At 34.7% G+C, this 22,367-nt stretch overlaps 1 protein-coding gene across 6 annotated transcripts in view; it reads right to left on the bottom strand.

The window, feature by feature from the left end:
• The window catches only part of SLC44A5 (solute carrier family 44 member 5), a 343,060-nt gene that overhangs the window by 11,582 nt on the left and 309,111 nt on the right, over window positions 1-22,367 (bottom strand). For 5 of the 6 annotated variants that reach the window (XM_036235323.1, XM_036235322.1, XM_036235313.1 and 2 more), the window contains 5 exons: window positions 18,970-19,069; window positions 16,818-16,910; window positions 16,253-16,340; window positions 15,447-15,709; window positions 13,657-13,751 (listed from right to left, as the gene is read on the bottom strand). In XM_036235323.1, coding sequence (XP_036091216.1) covers window positions 13,657-13,751; window positions 15,447-15,709; window positions 16,253-16,340; window positions 16,818-16,910; window positions 18,970-19,069 — 639 coding nt within the window. The remainder of the gene's footprint in view (window positions 1-13,656; window positions 13,752-15,446; window positions 15,710-16,252; window positions 16,341-16,817; window positions 16,911-18,969; window positions 19,070-22,367) is intronic. The other variant, XM_036235318.1, reaches the window with a different exon arrangement.

Here is a 22,367-nt window from a genome sequence, read left to right on the forward strand (position 1 = left end):
ATGCTGCTATGAACTTCAGTGCTCAAGTATCAGTTTGAATTCCTGCTTTCAATTCTTTTGAGTATGTACCTAGTAGTGGAACTGCTGATCATATGGTGATCTTATTTTTAACTTTTTGAGGAATCAGCATACTTTTTTCCACTGTGGTTATACCATTTTACATTTCTACCAACAATACACAAGGGTTCTCATTTATTCTCATCCTATAAACACTTATTATTTTTCATTTTTTTTTTCTGGTAGTAGTCATTCTAATGGATGTAAACTGGTACCTCATCATGGTTTTGATTTGCATTTCCATAGTGACTAATAGTGAGCATCTTTTCCTGTGCTTATTAACCATCTGTATATCTTGTTTGGACCAATGTACATGCAAATCCTTTGTGGGAGACCAAGATGGTGATACAGGTGGCTTCTGAACTTCTCTCCTCCTACAGATGCACTAGATGTACAGCTACACATGGAGTAACCTCCTCTAAGAGAAATCCGGAAACTAGCTGAGTGACTTCTACACATTAGGCAACCAGGAAAATACCCACATTAAAATGAGTAGGAAAGGCTGAGTGAGGTACATTCCCCATAAACCCTAACCCACACACAACACCATGCAATTGAGATGATATACTCTATCCTCAGCTTCTCCCTGAGTGAAAGGTTTGGACAGTACTTCTAGGATTTCAACTTTTAAGGCTCCCACCCAAGGGATGGGTCCCCAGAACGCTTAGCTCTGAAAGCCAATAGGTCTTGCATTCACAAGTCCGATAGGACTATAAAAAACGAAAAAAAGTCTTTTATTTATTTATTTATTTATTTATTTATTTATTTATTTATTTAGTTTATTTTGGTTTGTGACTTTTATTTTATTTATTATTTTATTAAATTTTAACAAATACTTTTATTTTTTATTCTTTTAGTTATTTTACATTTTATTTTTTTATTTTTCCCCTTCTTCCCACTCCACTCCCTTCTAGTAACCACTAGTTCCCCGTAGAGAGATTGCTGGATCATATGGTAGATCAATTTAGTTTTATGAGGAAACTCCATACTGTTTTCCATAGTGGCTGTACCAATTTGCAGTCCCACCAGCAGTGTCTGAGGGTTCCTATTTCTCCACATCCTCTCCGACATTTGTTATTACTTGTCCTATTGATAATAGTTATTCTAACAGGTATGAGATGGTGTCTCATTGTGGTTTTGATTTGCATTTCCCTAATAACTAGCAATGTTGAGCATCTTTTCATATATTTGTTGGCCATTTATATGTCCTCTAGGAAGAAGTGTCTGTTCAGGTCCTCTGCTCATTTTTTGATTGGGTCATTTGTTTTTTGTTGTTATTGAGTCGTGTGAGTTCTTTGTATTTTTTGGATATTAGGTTCTTATCGAAGGCATTGCTTGCAAGTATATTTTTCCATTCGGATGGTTGTCTCTTTACCTTGTTGATGGTTTCTTTTGCTGAGCAGAAGCTTTTTAGTTTAATGCGGTCCCATTCACTTATTTTTGCTTTTACTTCCCTTGCCTTTGAGGTCAAATTCATAAAATCCTCTTTAAGTCCAAGGTCCTTGAGTTTCATTCCTATGTTTTCTTCTATGCATTTTATTGTTTCAGGTCCTGTACTCAGGCCCTTACTCTATTTTGAGTTAATTTAGGTGTGTGGTGATAGACAACAGTCTAGTTTCATTCTTTTGCAGGTGGCTTTCCAGTTTTCCCAGCACCATTTATCAAAGAGGTTTTCCTTTTGTCAATGTGTGTTTTTGGATTTTCTTTCAAAAATTAGTTGCCATATAAATATAGGTTTTACTTCTGGACTCTCGATTCTGTTCCATTGATCTATGTGTCTGTTTTGCTACCAATACCATGCTGTTTTGATTACTGTCACTTTGCAGTATAATTTGAAGTTAGGCAGAGTGATGCCTCCAGCCTTGTTCTTTTTCTCAGGATGGCTTTGGCAATTTGGGGTCTTTTGTGCGTCCATACGAATCTGATAATTTTTTGTTCCATTTCTCTAAAAAATGCCCATGGGATTTTGATGGGGATTGCATTAAATCTGTATAATGTTTTAAGGTAATCAGGTCATTTTAACTATGTTTGATTCATCCAATCCAAGGACATGGAATATCTTTCCATTTCTTTGTATCTTCTTCGATTTATTTTAATAGGATCTTGTAGTTTTCACCATATAGGTCCTTCACACGTTTCATTACATTTATTGCTAGGTATTTTATTCTTTTTGTTGCAATTGTGAAAGGAATTATTTTTTCCACTTCGTTTTCTGACACTTCGTTGTTAGAGTACAGGAATGCTATGAATGTTTGAACATTGATTTTGTATCCAGAAACTACTGTATTTGCTTATTGTTTCTAGTAGTGAAACAGTAAGACTTCTTGTAGAGTCTTTAGGGTTTTCTATATAGAGAATTGTGTCATCTGCAAATAGTGACAATTTGACTTCTTTGTTTCCTATTTGGATGCCTTTTATATCTTTCTCTTGCCTGATTGCACTCGCTAGGACCTTCAATGTTATATTGAATAACAGTGGCAATGCTGGATAGCCTTGCCTTGTTCCTGATCTCAGAGAGAAGGTTTTTAGTTTTTCACCACTAAGTATAATGTTGGCTGAGGGCTTGTTAAGTATAGCCTTTATCATATTAAGGTATTTTCCTTCTATACCGATTTCGTTAAGTGTTTTTGATCATAAATGGATGCTGTATCTTGTCGAAGGCTTTATCTGCATCTATTGATATGATCATATGATTCTTATTTTTTAATTTGTTTATGTGGTGTATCACATTAATCAATTTGTCTATGTTAAACCATCTCTGTGCCCCTGGGATGAAGCCCACTTGATCATGATGTATAATCTTTTTAATATGTTGCTGTATTCGGTTTGCTAGTATCTTCAGGGTTTTTTTTTTTTTTAATTATTATTTATGCTTACAGCACCTGGTCTTCCCATATGGTCTCCCATCCAATTACTAACCAAGCCTACCTACTTAGCGTCCGAGGTCAGACATTGGGCCTATTCTGAGTGGCATGGCTGTAGACCATGGGCCATGGCTCCACTGGGGCACAAACCTAGGACCTTCTGCGTGTAAATCAGACGTGCTAACCACTTCACTATGGAACCATGTCCTGGTTCACTAACATCTTATTTGGGATTTTTGCATCTGTGTTTATGAGAGATATTGGTCTGTAGTTTTCTTTTTCTGTGTTATCTTTACCAGGTTTTGAAATCAGAGTGATATTGGCCTCAAAACATGTTAAGAAGTGTTGCCCCCTCTCCGATTTTTTTGGAAGCGTTTGAGGAGACTAGCTATTAAATCTTCTTTCAATGTTTGGTAGAATTCACTGGTGAAGCCATCTGGTCCTGGATTTTTACTTTTTGATAGGTTTTTGATAATTGTTTCAATTTCCATACTGCTGATAGGTCTAGATTTTCCAGTTCTTCTTGATTTGGCCTAGGAAGGTTTTATTTTTCTAAGTATTGGTCCATTTTTTCTAGGTTGTTAAATTTGGTGTTATCTACCCTTTCGTAGTATTCTTGTATAATCCTTTGTATTTCTGCGATGTGAATCGTAATTTCCCCTCTTTCGTCCCTGATTTTGTTTATTTGTGCCCTTTCACTTTTTTCTTTAGTGAGTCTTGTCAGGGGTTTGTCAATTTTATTGACCTTCTCAAAGAACCAGCTCTTTGTTGCATTTATTTTTTCTATCTTTTTGTTTGTTTGTTTTCAATTTCATTGATTTCTGCTCTAATTTTGATTATTTCTTTCCTTCTGCTGACTTTAGGCTTCATTTGTTCTTCCTTTTCTAGTTATTTAAGATGAAACGTTAGGTTGTTTATTTGGGCTCATTCTCATTTTTAGAAATAGGCCTGTAATGATATGAACTTTCCTTTTATGACCGCTTTTGCTATGTCCCAAAAGTTTTGATATGTTGTACTATCATTATCATTTGTTTCTATGTATCTTTTGATCTCTTTTTTTTATTTCTTCCCTGACCCAGTTATTCTTCAGTAGCATATTGTTTAATCTCCATGTATCTGTGATTCTTCCTGTTTCCTTTTTGCAGTTGATCTCTAGTTTCAAAGCATTATGATCAGAGAACATGGTCGGTATAATTTCAACTCTCTTATATTTGTTGAGGCTATCTCTGTGTCCCACTATGTGGTCGATTCTTGAGAATGTTCCATGTACTCTAAAGAAGAATGTAAAAGCAGCTATTTTGGGATAGAAGGCTCTGTAAATGTCAATTATATCCAGTTAGACTAATGTGTCATTTAAGGATGTTATTTCCTTATTGATTTTCTGTTTGGATGATCTGTCCATATCCAGTGGGGTATTTAGGTCCCCTATGATGATAGTGTTTTGATCTGTTTCTCCCTTTAGTTTTGTTAGTAATTGCTTTACATATTTCGGGACTCCCTGACTGGGAGCATAGATATTAATAAGTGTTATGTCTTCTTGGTGCATGATTCTCTTTATCATTATGAAGTGTCCCTCAATATCTTTCTTTTCCTTTTTTATTTTGAAGTTTATTTCATCTGATATTAGCACCCCCACTCTCACTTTTCTCTGAAAGCGTTTGCTTGAAATGTCATTTCTCACCCTTTCACTTTGAGTCTATATTTATTTGTCTTTGGAGCTGAAGGCAGAATATGGTTGGGTTTTGTTTTTTGATCCACTCTGCAACGCTGTGCCTTTTTATTGGTGAGTTCAGTCCATTTACATTTAGAGTGATTATTGAAATATGAGCACTTCTTATAGCCATTTTATCTTTTGCTTTCTGGTAGCTTGGTGTTTCCATTGCTTCCTTATCCTTGTGTTTCTGTTTTCTTTATTTTGCTTGGCTTTTGTGGGAGTCCCCTCTGGTCCTTCTTGTTTTATGTTATATACTTCAGTTCTGAATCTTCTGTGTGTGGTTACCGTTACAAATATGTAAAGGACAGTTATATAGATATAGATATAGATATATAGATAGATATATAGATAGAGATAGATATAGATGGATATAGATAGACATAGATATAGATATATATAGTCATCCCATTTCTTCTGTGCATGTCTTATCTCCATTCCCTTTTGCAAATTTAGATCTTTGAGTCCTTTTCTTTTCAGTCATTGTTATCTCAATTTGTCCCTATGTATGCTAAATGTTCATTACTATCTTGCTATAGCAAGTTTCTTCTTATTTTAAGCTTAAAATGCCCTGTTCTTAGTAATGGTTGCACTCCTCTGCTTCTATTTGCCTGCTAGTCACCTTACTCTAAATTATGTGTTTTGTTTTGTTTTGTTTTGTTTTTTTGTCATTTTGATTTAGGCAAGCTGACCCCTTTCAGTATTTCCTGTAATACAGGCCTCATAGTTGAGAATTCACTCAATTTTTGTATGTTCGTAAAAGTCATAATTTCTCCATATCTAAAGGAGAGCTTAGCTGGATACATTATTCTTGGCTGGTAGTTCTTTTCATTTAATAGTTTGAACATTTGATTCCACTCCTTTCTGGCTTGTAAAGTTTGTGCTGAGAGTCTGACAATAATGCAATGAGTTTTCCTTTATAAGTTATAGTCTTCTTTTCCCTGGCTGCCCTGAGAATTCTGTCTTTGTTGTTGATTTTTGATAATTTTAATACAATGTGTCTTGGTAAAGGCCTTTTTGGGTTGAGATAATTGGGTGTCCTGTTGGCTTCTTGAATCCCAAGCTCCAGCTCATTCCTTAGATTTGGGACGTTCTCATACACTATTTGTTTGAAAATGCTTTCTAATCCCTGCTCCTTTTCCTCCCCTTTGAAAATTCTCATTATTCTTATGTTTCCTCTCCTGATGGTATCAACTAGTTCTTGTATTTATCCTTCATTATCTTTCATTCTTCTGTTTCTCTCTTCTTCCTTCTAATTTATTTCTAGATGTCTGTCTTCAATATCACTGATCCTTTCCTCCATTTGGTCAACTCTATTTCTCAAGCTTGATATTTCATTTTTCAACTGTTGCAGTGTGTTCTTTATCTCCAGAAGGTCTACTCTGTTTGTTTGTTTGTTTGTTTGTTTGTTTTTGAGGGTTTCAATCTCATTGCTCTGCTCATCTAGTTGTTTTTACAATTCCTGAAATTGTTGATATGACTCATTTTGGAACTCACTGAGTTTTTTTCAGAAGTACCATCCTAAAGTCTCTGTCATTTAAGTCACATAGTTCTATGTCTGAAAGCTTATTTTCTGAAGATCTTTCTCTTTCTTTCTGAAATGCTTTGTCACCTTGGTTGTTCATGGTGTTAAATGAACTATTTCTCTGCCTGGGCATTAATGGAAGTGTATTCTGATTTTTTTTTTTTTTCAGAAAGATGATTTATTATATAATGCTCCTTAGCCTGTTGCAAAGAAGGTTTTTCTTTTGGTTTCCAGTAGGTGGCGTCTAAGCCTCTTGGATCTCTGCTTTATATGAAGTCTTAATAATGTCTTTTTTTTTTCTTAAAGATGTTTAATCACTCTTGCTACTCTCAGTCACAGTTCCTGTCAGTGTTAGCAAGAGTTTTGGTAGCATTTGCTTAGATCCCCAGGGGCTCTGCAGTGATTGGTCTTGGAGGGTATGGGGGAAGGAACTCTATGGGTTGGGGGATGGGTGCTATGGCTGGGCCTCGATTTTGCAACCACAGCCGGTAAAAATCAACTGTTGTTTCTCTGCCGTCCCCGCTTTTCTGCCATCCCTGTTTCTCTGCCTTCTGCCCTAATGCCTAGGCACCGCTGTCTGCCATGTGGAACTCACAGCACTTCCAGGCAGGGCTGTTCAGGGAAGTTGCTGTACCTTCTCCCCTCCCCTTCTTCCTTCAGGGAGCTCCGACTTCAAGAGGGAGCTTCTTTATTTCTCCCAGTCCACTGCCCAACACCTGGGGTTCTGACCTGTGGTAGCTCTTATGTGCAGATTCCACACTCAGATGTGCTAGTGTGCAGTTTGGGTGCTTTTTGTTGAGCTTTAGCTGTTCAGCTTATTGTTGTTTCAAGGGGAGAGATCTGGGGACATCTCTCAGTCTGCCATGTTTAACCCAATCTCCAAAAAAGAAGTCTTAACAGGCACTCATGCTAGCACTCACTGTGGCAAATCCCCAGGACTTACCACATAGGGAGCAGGCAAAAACACCCATCTTCCAGTTTTTTCATGGAAGGGGTCTGACTGCATACTTTACAACCTGTTTCCCAGAGGTCCAGCTTCTAATTTTTATGCATCTAGAGGCTAACTGTGATCCTCTGTGGAGCCTGGGGTAGCCAGTGGGCATTTTCACCACCTTCTGCCTCTAGATCACTGCAGTTATAACATTAAGTAACCAATATATTTTTAGAAGGAGCTTGTACACGTGCCTTGTGCCCCAGCTTTTGTGGCTGCTGCCCGAGAGATGGTCCCCACTTCTCCTGGCCCTGATAGCCAACAGGTCTTGAAATCAGCAGTCCCCTGGACTATAGCAAACAAAGAAGCAGTTTTAAATGGTGCAGGAGCCCCCTCCCTCCTCCCGCCACTGTGGCTATACACCCTGGCTCAATGCAGAGGGAGTAGGCAAAAATGCCCACCTTCCAGTTTCTCCCTAAAAGAGGCTGGACTACATTCTTTCCCAGTGTTATCTGAGTGTCTGGCTTCTAATCAGCTTGCATCTAGGTTCTGCCTGTGTTCCTATTCTTTGGAACACTAACAGGTCTTGACACGTACTCAATTATTGGGAGTTACCAAGAATAACTATGGTGGTTAGGGCAATTACAATGTTTTGAGAGAACCATAAGTTTGGGATGGGCCGATCAATGCTCATCTCCTACATGAGACAAGTCTGACATACTGTAGAGGTGACTGTTTTATCTAATGCACATAAACCAACACAGGAAAATGAAGGAACAACAGAATACAATTCAAACAAACAAAAACAAGATAAGTCTTTAGAAGCTGATCCTAATGAAACAGAGATAAACAACTTGCTGAATAAAGAGTTAAAAACAATGGTCATAAAAATGCTTACTAAGGTCAGAGGTGCAAAGCATGGACAAAGTGAGAATTTCAACAAAGAGAAAATATAGAAAAGTATCAAACAAAATTCATAATGCTAAAAAGTACAACAACACTAAAAAATTCAACAGAGCAGTTCAATATTCAGACTAGATAAAGTAGAAAAAGGATTAACAAACTCAAAGATAAGGCAGTAGAATTCACCCAATTAGAGGAACAAAAAGAAGAAAAATAAAGAGTGAAAAGGGCCTTATGAGATACCATCAAGCCAAACAATATACATTTACTAGATGTCCCAGAAGGAGAAGAGAGAAAGAGGCAGAAAGTTTATTAAAATAAATAATGGCTGAAAACTTGCCCAACCTGAGGAAACAAACAGACAACCAGATCCAGAAAGCCCAAAGAATACAGGAAAAGATGAATTTAAAGAAAATCACAAGACACATAATATTAAATCTTCAAAAGTTAAAAGGCAGTTAAAGACAGCAGAAAAAAAGTAACTTGTTACTTACAAGGAAACCCCCATAAGAATTTCAGCAGATTTTTTAGCAGAAACTTTGTAGGCCAGAATGAAGTGGAATATATATTTAAAGGGCTGAAAGAAAGAAATAAAGAAAGAAAAAACCTGCCAACCAAGAAACTCTATTTGTCAAAGTTGTCCTTTAGAATTGAAAGAGAGAGTTTTCCAGGCAAACAAAAGCTGAAAGAGTTCATCACCACCAGACCACCAGCCTTATAAGAAATGTTAAAGGAAGTTCTTTAAGATAAACAAAAGGATGCTAATTAGTAACATGAAAATACATAAAAGTATAAAACTAAGCAGTAAAAGAAAATATATAGTTAAATTCAGAATACTCTAAAATTGTAATAGTGGTTGGTAAGTTACTTACAACTCTAGTATAAAGGTTGAAGGCCAAAGTATTAAAAATAACTATAATAACTTGTTGATACACAATATAAAAAGATATAAATTGTGACATCAAAAACATTGTAGCATATAATGTTGGTGGGGGAGCATAAAAATGCAGAGCTTTTATATGTGTTTGAAGTAAAGTTATTGTCTGCTTAAAGTAGATTGTTATGATTATAAGATGTTTTATGTAAGCCGCATGATAACCACAAATCTAAAAACCTATAGTAGCTACAAAAAGATAAAGAAAAAAGAATCACAACATAGCACTACAGAAAATCATCAAATTACCAAGGAAGAGAGGAAGAGAGAAACATAAGTCCACCTAACAGCTAAGAAACAATGAACAAAAGGCAATAGTAAATCCATAGTTATTGATAACTACACTTAAATATAAATAGACTAAATTCTCCAGTTAAAAGACATGGGGTGGCTGAATGAATGATTAAAAAATGTATCATTACATTTTTTGAATTTCAGTCAAAAAAACTATAACAAGACACAAAGATCATTATACTATGAAAAGTGGGTCTATTCATCAAGGGGATGTAAAATTGTAAGTCTTTATGTACCCAACAACAGAATACTTAAATATATAAAGCAAATATAAACTGTTTACAAATGGGAGAAACAAATAGCAAAATAATAATAGTAGGGGATTTCAATACTCCACTTTTAACAATGGGTAGATTATCCAGTCAGGAAATAAAAAAAAAAGGAAGCACTGGACTTAAACTACATCTTAAACTGGAAGGACTTAACACTTTACAGACATTTACAGTACATTCCATCCTACCATAGCAGAATACACATTCTTCTCAATCACACATAGAACATTCTCCAGAATAGATCATATGTTAGGCCACAAACAAGTTTTAATAAATTCTGACCACAGTGGTATGAAATAAGAAAACTGGAAAATTCACCAATGTGCAGAGATTAAATAACATGTTATTGAACAATCAATGGGTCAAAGAAAAAATCAAAAAGGAAATCAAAGAGTATCTTGAGACAAATGAAAATGGAAACATAACACATCAAAAATATGAAATGTAACAAAGTAGTTCTAAGAGGGACGGTTCATAGCAATAAACACCTACTTTAAGAAAAGAGACAGATCTCAAACAATCTAACTTTACACCTCTAGAAGCTAGAAAAAGAATAACAACCTAAGCACAATGTTAGTAGAAGGGATGAAATAGTAAAGATAAGAGAGTAAATGAATGAATTAGAGAATAAAAAATAATAGGAAAGATCAGTAAAACTGATAGCTGGTTTTTTAAAAAAGATAAAATTGACAAAACTTCAGCTAGATTAAGAAAAAAAGGAAAAGAGAAATAAATTCAGATAAATTCAGACTAAATAAATTACAGCTAATACCACAAAAATACAAAGAATCATGAGACTGCTATAAATAATTGTACCTAACAAATTAGATAACCTGGAAGACATAAATAAATTCCTAGAAATATGCAACCTACTGAGATTAAATCATAATAAAATAGAAAATCTGAATAGACCAATTATGAGTTAGAATTTTGAATCAGTAATCAAAAACCTTCACAGAAAGGATTAGATGGCTTCACTCATGAATTACACCAAACATTTATAGAAAAATTAATACTGACCCTTATCAGATTCTGCAAAAAAATAGAAGTAAAGGAAACATTTTCAAATTCATTTTATGAAGCCAGCATTACACTGATACCAAAACTAGACAAGGACACACAAAAAAGAAAATTACAAGCCAATATGAACATAGATGCAAAAATCATCAACAAAATAGCAAACTGAATTCAATAGTACATTAGAAGTACTATTGAATCAGACACCAAAATCAAATGGGAATTATCCCAGGGATGTAAGGATGATTCAGCATATACAAATCAATAAATGTGATGCACCACATTAATGAAATGAAGGATAAAAATCATATGATCATTTTAATAAATATGGAAAAATCACTTGACAAAACTCAACCTACTTTCATGATAAAACAAACTCTGAACAAACTGGTATAGTAAGCCTGAACAAAATCAAGGTCATACATATATGATAAGCTCACAGCTAACATCATACTCAATGGTGTAAAGCTAAAAGTTTTTTGTCTGAAATCAGGAAGAAGACAGAGATATCCACTCCACTTGTATACAACATAGTAAGGAAAGACCTAGTCAGAGCAATTAGGCAAGTATAAAAAGAGAAAAAGGCATTTAAATCAGAAATGAAGTAAACTTGTCTCTGTAGACCATGTGCTATTATATATAGAAAATGCTACTGTCTACACGCACACACACACACACACACACACACATGCACACTACTATTAAGCATAAACAAATTCAGTAAAGTTTCAGAACACAAAATAAATACACAAAAATCATGTACATTTCTATATAATAACTATTTTAAAAAATTAAGAAAACAATCCCTTTTACAATTCCATCAAAAACAATACCTAGAATAAATTTAACCAAGGAGGTGAAAGACCTATGCATTGAAAACTGTAAGCCATTAATGAAAGAAATTAAGGAAGACACAAGTAAATAAAAAATATTCTATGTTCATGGATTGGAAGAATTGACATTGTTAAAATGTTTAGAGTACCCAAAGCGATCCACAAATCCAATGCAATCTCTACCAAAATTCCAATAGCATTTTTCACAGAAATAGGAAAAAATCTTAAAATTTGTACGAAACCACAAAAGATACTGAATAACCAAAGCAATCGAGAAAGAACAAAACTGAAGGCGTTACATTTGTTGATCCAAATTATATTCCAAAGCTACAGTAATCAAAAACAGTGTGGTAGTAGTGTACAAATTGACCCATAGATGAATGAAACAGATAGAGAGGGCTGAAATAAACCCATGCATATATAGCCATTAATTTTTGACAAAGGAGCCAAAAATATACAATGGGAAAAAAATAGTTTCTTCAATAAATGGTGCTAGGAAACAAGGATATCCCCATGCAAAAGAATAAAATTGGACCCTTATCTTACGTCATACACAGCAATCAACTCAAAATGGATTAAAGACTTGAATGTAAGACTTGAACCCACAAAACTCCTGGAAGAAACCATAGGGGTAAGCTTCTTGACATTGGTCTTGGCAATGCTTTTTTGGATGTGACACTAAAAATAAAGTCAAAAAAAAAAAAAAAAGCAAAAATAACCAAGTGGGACTACATCAACGAAATATTATTCAGGCTTAAAAAGAAAGAAATCCTGCTTTTGCAACAATGGGAATGGACCCAGAAGGCATTGCGCTAAGTGAAATAAGCCAGACAGAGAAAGACAAATACACATAGTATCACTTATATGTGGAATAAAGAAAAGCTGAACTCGTATAAACAAAGTAGAATGGTGGTTGCTGCAGGCTGGGGAGAGGGCGGAGGAAATAGGGAGAAGGTGGTGAAAAGGCACAAACTTTTAGTTGTAAGATGATCAAGGTCTTAGGATCTAATGTATAACATAGTGAATATAGTTGATAATTTTGTATTTTATAACTGAAGTTTACTAAGAGAATACAACTTAAATGTTTTCACGAAAAAAGAAAAAAAGAAAAGAAAAAGCAAATTAGTGAAGTGATGTTTATTACCTTGAATGTGAGATTCCTTTCACAATGTATATGTATATCAAATCATCATGTTGCATACTTTTATAATAATTTTATAATTTGTCAATTATATTTCAATAAAGCTGAAAAAGTTTAATATAATTAAAAAATCCTTTGCCCATGTTGAATTGAGTTGTTTTATTGTTGAATTGTAGAAGTTCTTCATATGTTCTAAAATTTGGTCACTTATCTGGTGTACAATTTGAAAATATTTTCTCCCATTCTGTGGGTTGTCTTTTCACTCTCTTGACAGTGCCCTTTGATGCACAGTTAATATTTTGAGGAAGTCTAATGTATCTATTTTCTTCTTTTGTTGTCATGTCTAAGAAATCACCAAATCTAATGTCATAAATATTTCTTCCTATGTTTTCTTCTAAGACTTTTATACTTTTAGTTTTTATACTTAAGCCTTTGATCCATTTTGAAATAATTTTTGAATATGATGTAAGTCCAACTTCATTCTTTTACATATAGATACCCAGTTTTCTTAGCAACATTGGTTGAAAAAACTGTCCTTTCTCCATTGAATGGGCTTATACATGAGGGTTTATTTTGGGGCTCTCTATTCTATTCCAGGTCTATATGTCTGTCCTTATCCCAGTGCCATACTGTTTTGATGACTGTAGCTTTGTATTAAGTTTTGAAATCAGAAACTGTAGATGTTCCAATTTTGCAATTAATAACATTTTAAAGTGCATTCTGACCAGTGTTTATGTGTTTGTATACTTTATGTTTCATGTATGAGAATTGATGCCAATGTCACATTTATATTTTAAGCCTGACCTGTCCTGAGCTCTAGACTTCGAACTGCCTGACAACTTCACCATTCTTCTCAATGTTAACATGTCAAAAACACAACTTTTAAATCCCTTTTTTGAAATTTGGTTCCCCTGGTTTCCACATCTTAGTAAACAGCATCGCATACTTTTTCTCTTTTCTTCATTGCTATACCTCTCTCCCTCTCCCTCCCACATCCTATTCTTTAGCAAGTTCTATTGGCTTTTCTTTCCAAATATATCTCCAATCTGACCACCTCTACCTTAATACCTATTACCCTAGTTATGGTCATCTTGTTTCTTCCAGCCACCTGCCCCAAACAATTCTCCTCACAGAAGTTAGGAAGTCTGAGAAAAGATGAATTCTAGAATCTTACCTTTAAAACGTCTGTCCATGTATTCTAGTATTATTCTAATCATTTGAATTAATGCAAGAATTAAAGATCCAAATGCTAGGGATCCTGTGTGATATCTGTGCAAAGATAAAATGAGAATAACAGTTAAAATATCATTACTGTTAACTAAAAGGATGTTCACAGTGGGTGGCAGGGCCCAGTCATCAGGGCAAAAGACAGAGAAGCGGGACAGGACCACAGAGAAACAACAGTTGATTTTTACTACTCCCGGTTGCAAAACCAAGACTGAGCTACAGCCTCCAACTCCCAACCCAGAGGGCCCCTCCCCTCATACCCTCCGAGACTAGGGAATCTGAGCAAAGTCTGCTGAGACTGAAATTGAGGGTAGCAAGTGTGATTAAATATCTACAAGACAATTTTTTAAAAAGGCATTTTTAAGGCTTTATATAAAGTAGGGATCCAAAAGGCTTAGACACCACCTAGTGGAAACCAAAAGAAAAGTGCCTTCTTTGCAACAGGCTAGAGAGAGACCTTTATAGTATAAACTTTCTTTCTGGAAAAATAGCAGAATACACTTCCATTAATGTCCACATGGAGAAATAGTCCATTAAACACCATGAACAACCTAGGTGACAAGGCATCTCAGAAAGAAAGAGAAAAATCTCCAGAAAATAAGCTTACAGACAGAGAAATATGCAACTTAAATGACAGAGACTTTAGGATGGTACTCCTTGAAAAACTCAGTGAGTTTTGAAATGCGTCATATCAACAATTTCAGGAATTGAAAAATCAACTAGATGAGCAGAGCAAGGAGATTGAAACCCTCAAAAAGAACAGAATAGATCTTCTGGAAACTGAAAAAAAAAAAAAAAAAGACACACACTGCAAGAGTTGAAAAATAAAATGGAATATTATCAGCCATAAGAACAGATGAAATGCTGCCATTTCCGACAACATGGATGGACCTCAAGATAATCATGCTAAGTGAAATAAGCCAGACAGAAAAAGTTGAAAATCACATGATATCACTTATATGTGGGATATAAACCTAAAAGCAACAAATGAACAGGACAAACAAACAGTGACTTATGGACATGGACTATAGACTAGTGGTTACCAGAGGGAAGGGAGTGGAGGAGGAAGGGATGGGTAGAGAGGGTAAAGGGAGTCAAATATAGGAAGGTAGGGGGAGGGTGAAGTGGGTAAAGAGGATCACATATATGGTAGCTGAAGGAAACTGGACTTTGGGTGGTAAACACACAATAGAATATACGGATGTCAAATTATAATATAATAAAAATTAGGGTAACCAATGTTACCCTAATAAACTTAATTAAAAAATAAAATAATGTTACTTAAATAGTTTTTATAGGTAAAAGGGATCTGCAGAAAAGTACTGACGGAAAAGAGCTTCTTACACTCTCTTATTTAGATTGATAAAGGTCTGGAGAATTTTAAACCATGCACATGTTTTGCCATTCATCTAAAAAATATCAGTAGCCTGTCAGCATGAAATAGGACATTTGAGCTGAGGAGTAGAGAGACAGAGTCAAGTTAATCCTTAATCTGTAATTTGGTGCCCTTTCTTACTTCTCTCTAGTAACCTATGGCTCTTGAGATAATAACAGCCTCAGTAGGGATTATAAAACTGTAGCTATTAAAGCAGACAGAGCCAATGGATATCCATGAATCTTGAATCATACTTTTGAGCTCATTCGTACCTTGGCATTTGAATTATAAGCACAAAATTGAATCATAAGCTCATTAAACACTACTGGAAAAATAGATGTAGGGTTCAATGTGGAACTTACCGTATGGCTCGTCCAAATGCAGAAAAAAGTGGATATGGTGGGATGTCATCAGGTTTTTTCAAGGCCCAGTAGTAAGAAGCAAAGGCACCAGCAAGGGTACACTGACCCAATGCAATGACAAAGTTTATAAGCCAGAGAAAAACAAACAGATTGAACATCTGGAAGGTATTGATGTATTGATGGTACAGGGTCTTTCCGCCATAGAAAGAAAAGATACACTGAGCTCCGGGACAAGCTTTGGACATTTCAGTAGTATTAAAACCCTGCACTCAAAACAAACAAACAAACAAACAAATAAATAAATAAATAGATAGATAGATAAATAAATAAAACACGGATAGTATAATATTAACCACTATTTCAAGGTAACACCCTCCCTGCCTCCTCCTCTTGTGAAGCCCCCAGTTGCATGTCCTGTGCTTTTTCTGTGAGCTTCTGCTGTTATTTTCTATCACATTACTTTATATAATATTTTAATGAGCTCTAGAAAATATCTCATTTTTCATCCTATGCTTATCCCTCTTTACCCCCTATAATTTCACATTTATTAGTGTTGTTGTTGACCATACCTGCTTCTAGGATATATGATAAGGCAAATGAGCTCAGGAAATAATAGAGCTTTCTCTCTATTCTGCCCACCATTTTCAGTGTTCTGCTTAACATCCAACCCACCCTCCCCTAATCTACAATGACCCTTATCAATGCACAGGATCTCTATTTCAGGATGATGCCCACTACAACTGCTAGATGAAATGTGGTAGAGTTCTGTATTGAAGTTAAGTAAAGAGAGAGTTTAATGTACTTACCTCTGGGTCACAGGTTTTATTTTCATGTTTACATGGCCCACCTGGGGCTATGATTTTGTATACGGGTACCCCTGATGTAGCCAAGTAACTGAGTAAACTCTATTAAGGATAAATCATTTGTTGGTAAATTGAAAATAAATAGAAATGAAAATAATGCAAATAACTTAAAAGTCCTTTGAGAGATTAACTTTAAAAAACTTCTAGCCATTTCATAATCTATTCATCCTTTAGACCCAGAGTGGTGTAACATGGGTCAGCTGCATTGAGAGGCCTCTTAAAAACAGTAAAATAAATAGGAGCTTTCTTAGGTTATCACCAAGGAGAAGTCCTGTACATAAAAACAAAATAAAACAAAATCTACCACATGACCAATTTGAGGGGAAATTCAATTGTTAAACTGAAATTTTTTAGAACTTGGAAAAAAAAAAAAGAGTCAGTTATTTCTTTAGAATGTTCCTAGTCTTCCCAGGATAAAAAACAAAAACAAAAACAAAAGCACTGAATTATTGGTTCCCCGATAGTAGTGTGGACCCGAGGAATAAAGAAATAAATTATCAAAGGATACACTGCTGTCACGGCCCAGTAGCTAATGCAGATTGAGAGGAGAATGAAAGTTAAAACTGGATAAATTAATGTGCTAGGGATATATCCAATGGCTCTGAAATGAAACCAATAGTTGAAATTTGAAATGATCTAGTCTTATAATTTCTCAATTAAAATTTTAACTGTTAAAACCAGAAATAAGCCTTAGACTAAATTAGTTCTATGAATAGTGGTATTAACCATTGATTCCTTTTTGCTGATCATGCTGGCATTTTCTTAGCTGGTCTTCAGTTTGTTTGTTTGTTTGTTATAAGTTAGAAGCATTATTTCAATACTCATGTTTTATTTCTGCCCAAGGTTCCCCAAACGCTCTCCTTCTTGTTTATATCTGTCTGACTCATAAAGACTTAATACATTATAATCACAATATTTATCCCTTTTATCTAGATTCTTAGACATTTAAAATTGGAGAGGACTTTGAAGATCATCTGATCCAATGTGAGAATTCCTCCTTAATTCAGAAATCCCTTTGTACTATCTTGAAAATAAGTTCACAAGCCTCTAGTGACCACACTGAATATTAGGAACTTACTCTTATATGACACAGCTCATACTAAGTCTTAAAGATCAATGCATTAGAAAATTCTTCCTTATCTGCCTGCCTGTAACTCACATCCACTATCTTCTGGAGAAGAGCAACCCTTCAAGTAACTCCTTATTCTTTTATTCTCCAGGATGATCATTCCTCTGATACTTCCTTATAATACACGATTTCTGAAATGTTCACTTTCCTAGTTGTCCTGAGAGTTTTAACCTCCTTGCTCTGCTCATTTTAGCATATGACACTGGATGAAGTCCAACCCTGTTTGATGCAGCCATTGAGAACTATGATGGAACTATTTCCACTCTTAATGCGCTGGCACATCTTAAGATTCCTTTGCTTTTATTACCTTCTTTACTTCACTTTTTGAGCTGTGCTCTTCTCCCCTTTCTCCAGACACTACTGTTAAGTGAATTATTAAGTATTCCTATGTTTACCCTGCATTCTCTCACCCATTTATTCCAACTTTTATTTTCCCTCAAGCAAACTATCCACCTGTCACAGTTGGCCCTTTGACTCTCTCTCTCTCTCTCTCTCTCTCTCTCTCTCTCTCTCTCTCTCTCTCATACACAGTTAGAGGCATAAGAGCAGGGCAAGCTACAGTGACTTGCACAATATCACATTATTGAAAAATTCCAGTAAATCAGTAATTTTCAGTGGCTAATGATAGGGCTTCAGTTATTGTGGGAAGGAGAGAGATTAAATTTAACGAACTGCTAGTTAACTATTTAAACCATGGGCCTCAGGTAGCACTATTATATTTTAGATGATAATTTTGTTATAATAATCCTTAAAGACTATTTAAAATAAATTGGTCCTTGATCATTAACAACTTAGTTTCCATCATTCTAAATAGAGCATATGGTTTGTTGGCTTTCTAGTAATACTTTCCTTGTTTCTTCCATGCATTATTCAAAAGTTTAAAGTATTATCCACAAGTGACCTTTTGAAATAGTTTGGAAACTGTAGGTGTTATTGTCTCCCAGCATGAATTTTATGAAAAATTTAGTGTTTATTTGTAGCATTTTAAATAAAAATGGTTCTGGGTATGAAATGTTTCTGAATTAAGGGCTATAGATACAAAATATATAGTTTGGTGCTGCTGAGATCAATTATTCTGCCTATAGGCAAATTTTGTCATTCATATAGAAAATGTAATAGCATGTAATTGACTTTATGGAATCATAGTAATTTAAAGTTCTGCAAATGATCTCAACCATTAATATTAACATATGACTCAGTATGGGATTAATATAACATGTAATATAACTAACTTTTATATAGCACTTTTTCATTAACTTTTATATGCATTATTCTCCTAACACATATTTGGTGTCTTAAAAAGTGCTAACACACAGACGTCACAGGTTTTTAACCCTAAGATAATGGAGGTCTGGGGGATACTAAAGGACATGTTAACATGAATTTTCTAATAAGTGGCAAAGACTTGAATAAGTCTTCTTGAATGAAGAGCAGATTTCTTTAACAAATCTTCTTAAAGAGAAAATGCTCTGGCAGTGACTGACTAAGCTGATTGTCATAAACTATGCGAGTCTCTCCATCAGGGCCTTACTTGCTCCCTTCCTTCAGCAGGGCGATGGAGAGGCGAATTCGGTTCCTAAGGAAGATCAGCATGAGGATGATAACCACTTCGAGGACGCTGAGGATTATCGCTTTAAACAGGGGGAAAAAAAAAAGTCCGTGATACAAATCAATCCAAAAAAAACCAAACTTTCTCCACAGATGTTAGGACTGAGCTTCATGATTATTCCTGCCAATTCTGACACTTCATAGTTGCAGCCACGCTACCACTCCCAAAATGCATCTTAGAAATTCACTTTGGAAACTTCCAAGAAGTGCTAAGAAATCTAGACTAAGACCTTTAGCTAGAGTTTGAACAATTCATTTGGACAGGCTTTATCTATGGAAATATTTCACACCATTTGCAGAAATGGGAAAAGAGGCATGGAAGGAAGGGTTGCTTTAGGCAGCTCTTAAATGTTTCACTTTTACTTTACTGAGTAAGAGAATCATTGCAGAAGAAACTTTTTGTCCATCCTGCTCACAATGCCTCTTTAATTTAATTGGCTTGCTAATTTACAGGGCAGCCTCTTAGCTACCACATTTTTATTTTGTAACTCCACCATCATGCCCACCATTGATGATATCAGGGTGTAAACCCAAATCCAAGTTGCCTAATAAAAGTCTCACAATTAGAACTAAGGGAATCAAGGTCAGTTTTGAGTTTAAGTTTCTACACCTCTTGAACTAAGAATTATAAAAACTTAACAAACTGCATCAAAACTACCTTTACGTAAAGTAAGTAAATCTGCACAAATAAAGAATAAAGTGTATGTGTACAAAGAAAGAGAACAAGGAGAGGAAATCTTGAGTTATTTTTTGGCTTTTGTTCCTGGATCTAGCTACACTTAAAAGTCCAGCTGCTTTTCTTTGGTGAGACACTTCTATATTCTTATAAAAATACCTCTGCTTTGGCCCCAGCTTGTTCTCATTTTCTTTTCTTTTCAACTAACTTGAATTAGTTTCTTTTTACTTGAAACCAAATAGTCCTAATTACTCTATTTCCTCAATCCTAAAACATACCTTTAATTTAGTAATATATTTTTTGGAAAAGTAAAAAATTCCTTCATAAAATATCTATTCATTGATTATAAGATGCATCTTGACTTCAGAGATTTTAAAAAGTGAAACGATGTGGATCTTAAAATTAAGAAAATATATCACTGCTAGTAATAATCTAAACTTACAAAATAAACTTAATGGAAAATTAATTAAATTTTCATTTGTGAAAAGATCTGTTCTATAACATCCTTCCCAAATAGTTATTCTGCTGATACATGAATCCTTCCACTGATAGGGCACACATGATATCACTGTATTGTTATACCACTAAGATTCAGATGTTACATCACATATCATTTAATACTTCCAGTAGGTAGAGATCGGTTAACCCAGAGATGTGGGAGGATCTTAGTAATGTATCATTTTGCTACTACACTTGTTTTAAATTAAACTGTGTATTTACATTTTCATGCATATTTGCACATATGTATAAAACATAAAATTAATCCCCAAGTTCTGGAGTATATCCATATTAAGCTAAAATCATTGTCTTCTTTGGAGAAACCTAAAAATATGAGATATACCAGAATCACTTTATATTCTGAAATTTCATTGATAAGAACATTGCATATTAAACTTCTACCTTTATAAAGTTACATATTAAAAATGGCTATATTAGAGAAATTTAACTGCCTTCTGAATGTATATATTATAATCTTTCTTTGTGTTTGAATAAGAGGAAACGGTAGAAACATTTTTAAGACCCTATACAGAAGCTGATATAATTATAACTTCACAGAGAAGACTGGGATAATTAATAGCAGAAATAAGAATAGAATCATCTCCTAAAACAATCCAAGACCCATAAAAATTATATTTTTGTATATATAAATCTGCGTATTTTCGGTGTTTCTTGTCAATGAGTGTAATTTTGCATGTATGCACTTGTCTCTGGTGCCTAGAATTTTCCCAAACACAGCGCAAGTAATCAATTAATGTCAGATAAATGGGTTGCAAAATCTGAGGCTCATTTGAGGAAAAATTAGTATTGCTATAACTTAAAAATAAAAGCAAGCTCTGTATTTTCCTCAAAGAACATCCCTTAATTTTCCAATGGCACATTCAAATCATGTTTAAGCTCCTTAACTAAGTTACAGAACCTGTAACTGAGGTCCATCTGAGAGTAAAACTAGAGGTTTCAATACATAACGGATGAGATTTGTCCTCTTTAGAAATAATAGCTAACTGTAAGTGGATTGCTGAGGATATATGAAATCACTCAAATTCAGGAAAAGTGATTAGAGGGGGATGCAAGCCCCAAGATGTCTGATTTTTGTAGTTAAAAAGAAATGGCTATAAATGAAATAATTCTTCCACAACATATATGAAAAAAATTGTGAAGGGAACTAGTCTGATAACAGCTAGAAATGGGAAGCCAAAGAGCAAGGGTTTCACATTTTGATAAGGCACTACCCGAAGAAAAGAGAACAGTTGAATTTGGCAGACAAAGGAATCTGGCGGGAGCTTCTGTGCAGCAGGGCTAAGTTATCAAGCTTGGCATGAGCCTGAAGAAAACATGTATCAAGACTATCTGAGGCCTGTTGCTAAAAATGCTTGTTTATTAGTAATCGTGTTCTGTGTATGCCCTGATCCCAGGAAAGCAGTATCCTACATGGGATATGTCCACATTCTGGTCAGGGACAATACCCTAATAGTGTAAACAAGTAAAATGAACCCTGGTGACATAATGTGAGCCTATCTTTGAAAGCCTAATAAATTTGGGGTTAAGTGGCAAGAATGGGTTTTCAAATTTATGGGGATGGGACCCATACCTGGAATCGTAATGCCCTATCAAGATATTGCCCCCTCTCAGGTTCTCTCTGTGCATCTTTACCAGGCTTCTTTGAACATGTCTTGCCTGGCTCTTGAATTTTAAAAATATGAAGATGAATTGTCTTTTAAAGCAACATGTAAGTAGAGACCATTTTTAAAGTCTTGATTAAAGAACATGAATCTCTGTGAAGTGCAAGAAATATTATAATACAATCATTCTAAGAATATAGGATTAAAGCATCTTTGAGATCATCTTGCTTTAAAAATTTTGTTATTATCCCTAACTAATTTGATAATCCGAATAAACACTTCAAAATGTGAATTTATTTTTAGTTACTTATTATTCCAATTCCTAAAATAGTTTAAAAATTCCTGTCATAGAAAATGCTTCTTTTTTTTTCTTTTTAAAAAAATAAGTTTGAAAAATCAAGCATTTTTACCTTTCAAAACACTTTTCTTGAATATTAAGTTAATGGCTATAAACATGCACATCCAAAGCATTTGAAGGCAAAAGTTTGAAATCAATGTAAAGCAATGTTTTCTTAGATTACATAA

The sequence above is a fragment of the Rousettus aegyptiacus genome, unplaced genomic scaffold (assembly GCF_014176215.1).
Source record: "Rousettus aegyptiacus isolate mRouAeg1 unplaced genomic scaffold, mRouAeg1.p scaffold_m13_p_1, whole genome shotgun sequence".
In the NCBI taxonomy this organism is placed as follows: Eukaryota; Metazoa; Chordata; class Mammalia; order Chiroptera; family Pteropodidae; genus Rousettus; species Rousettus aegyptiacus.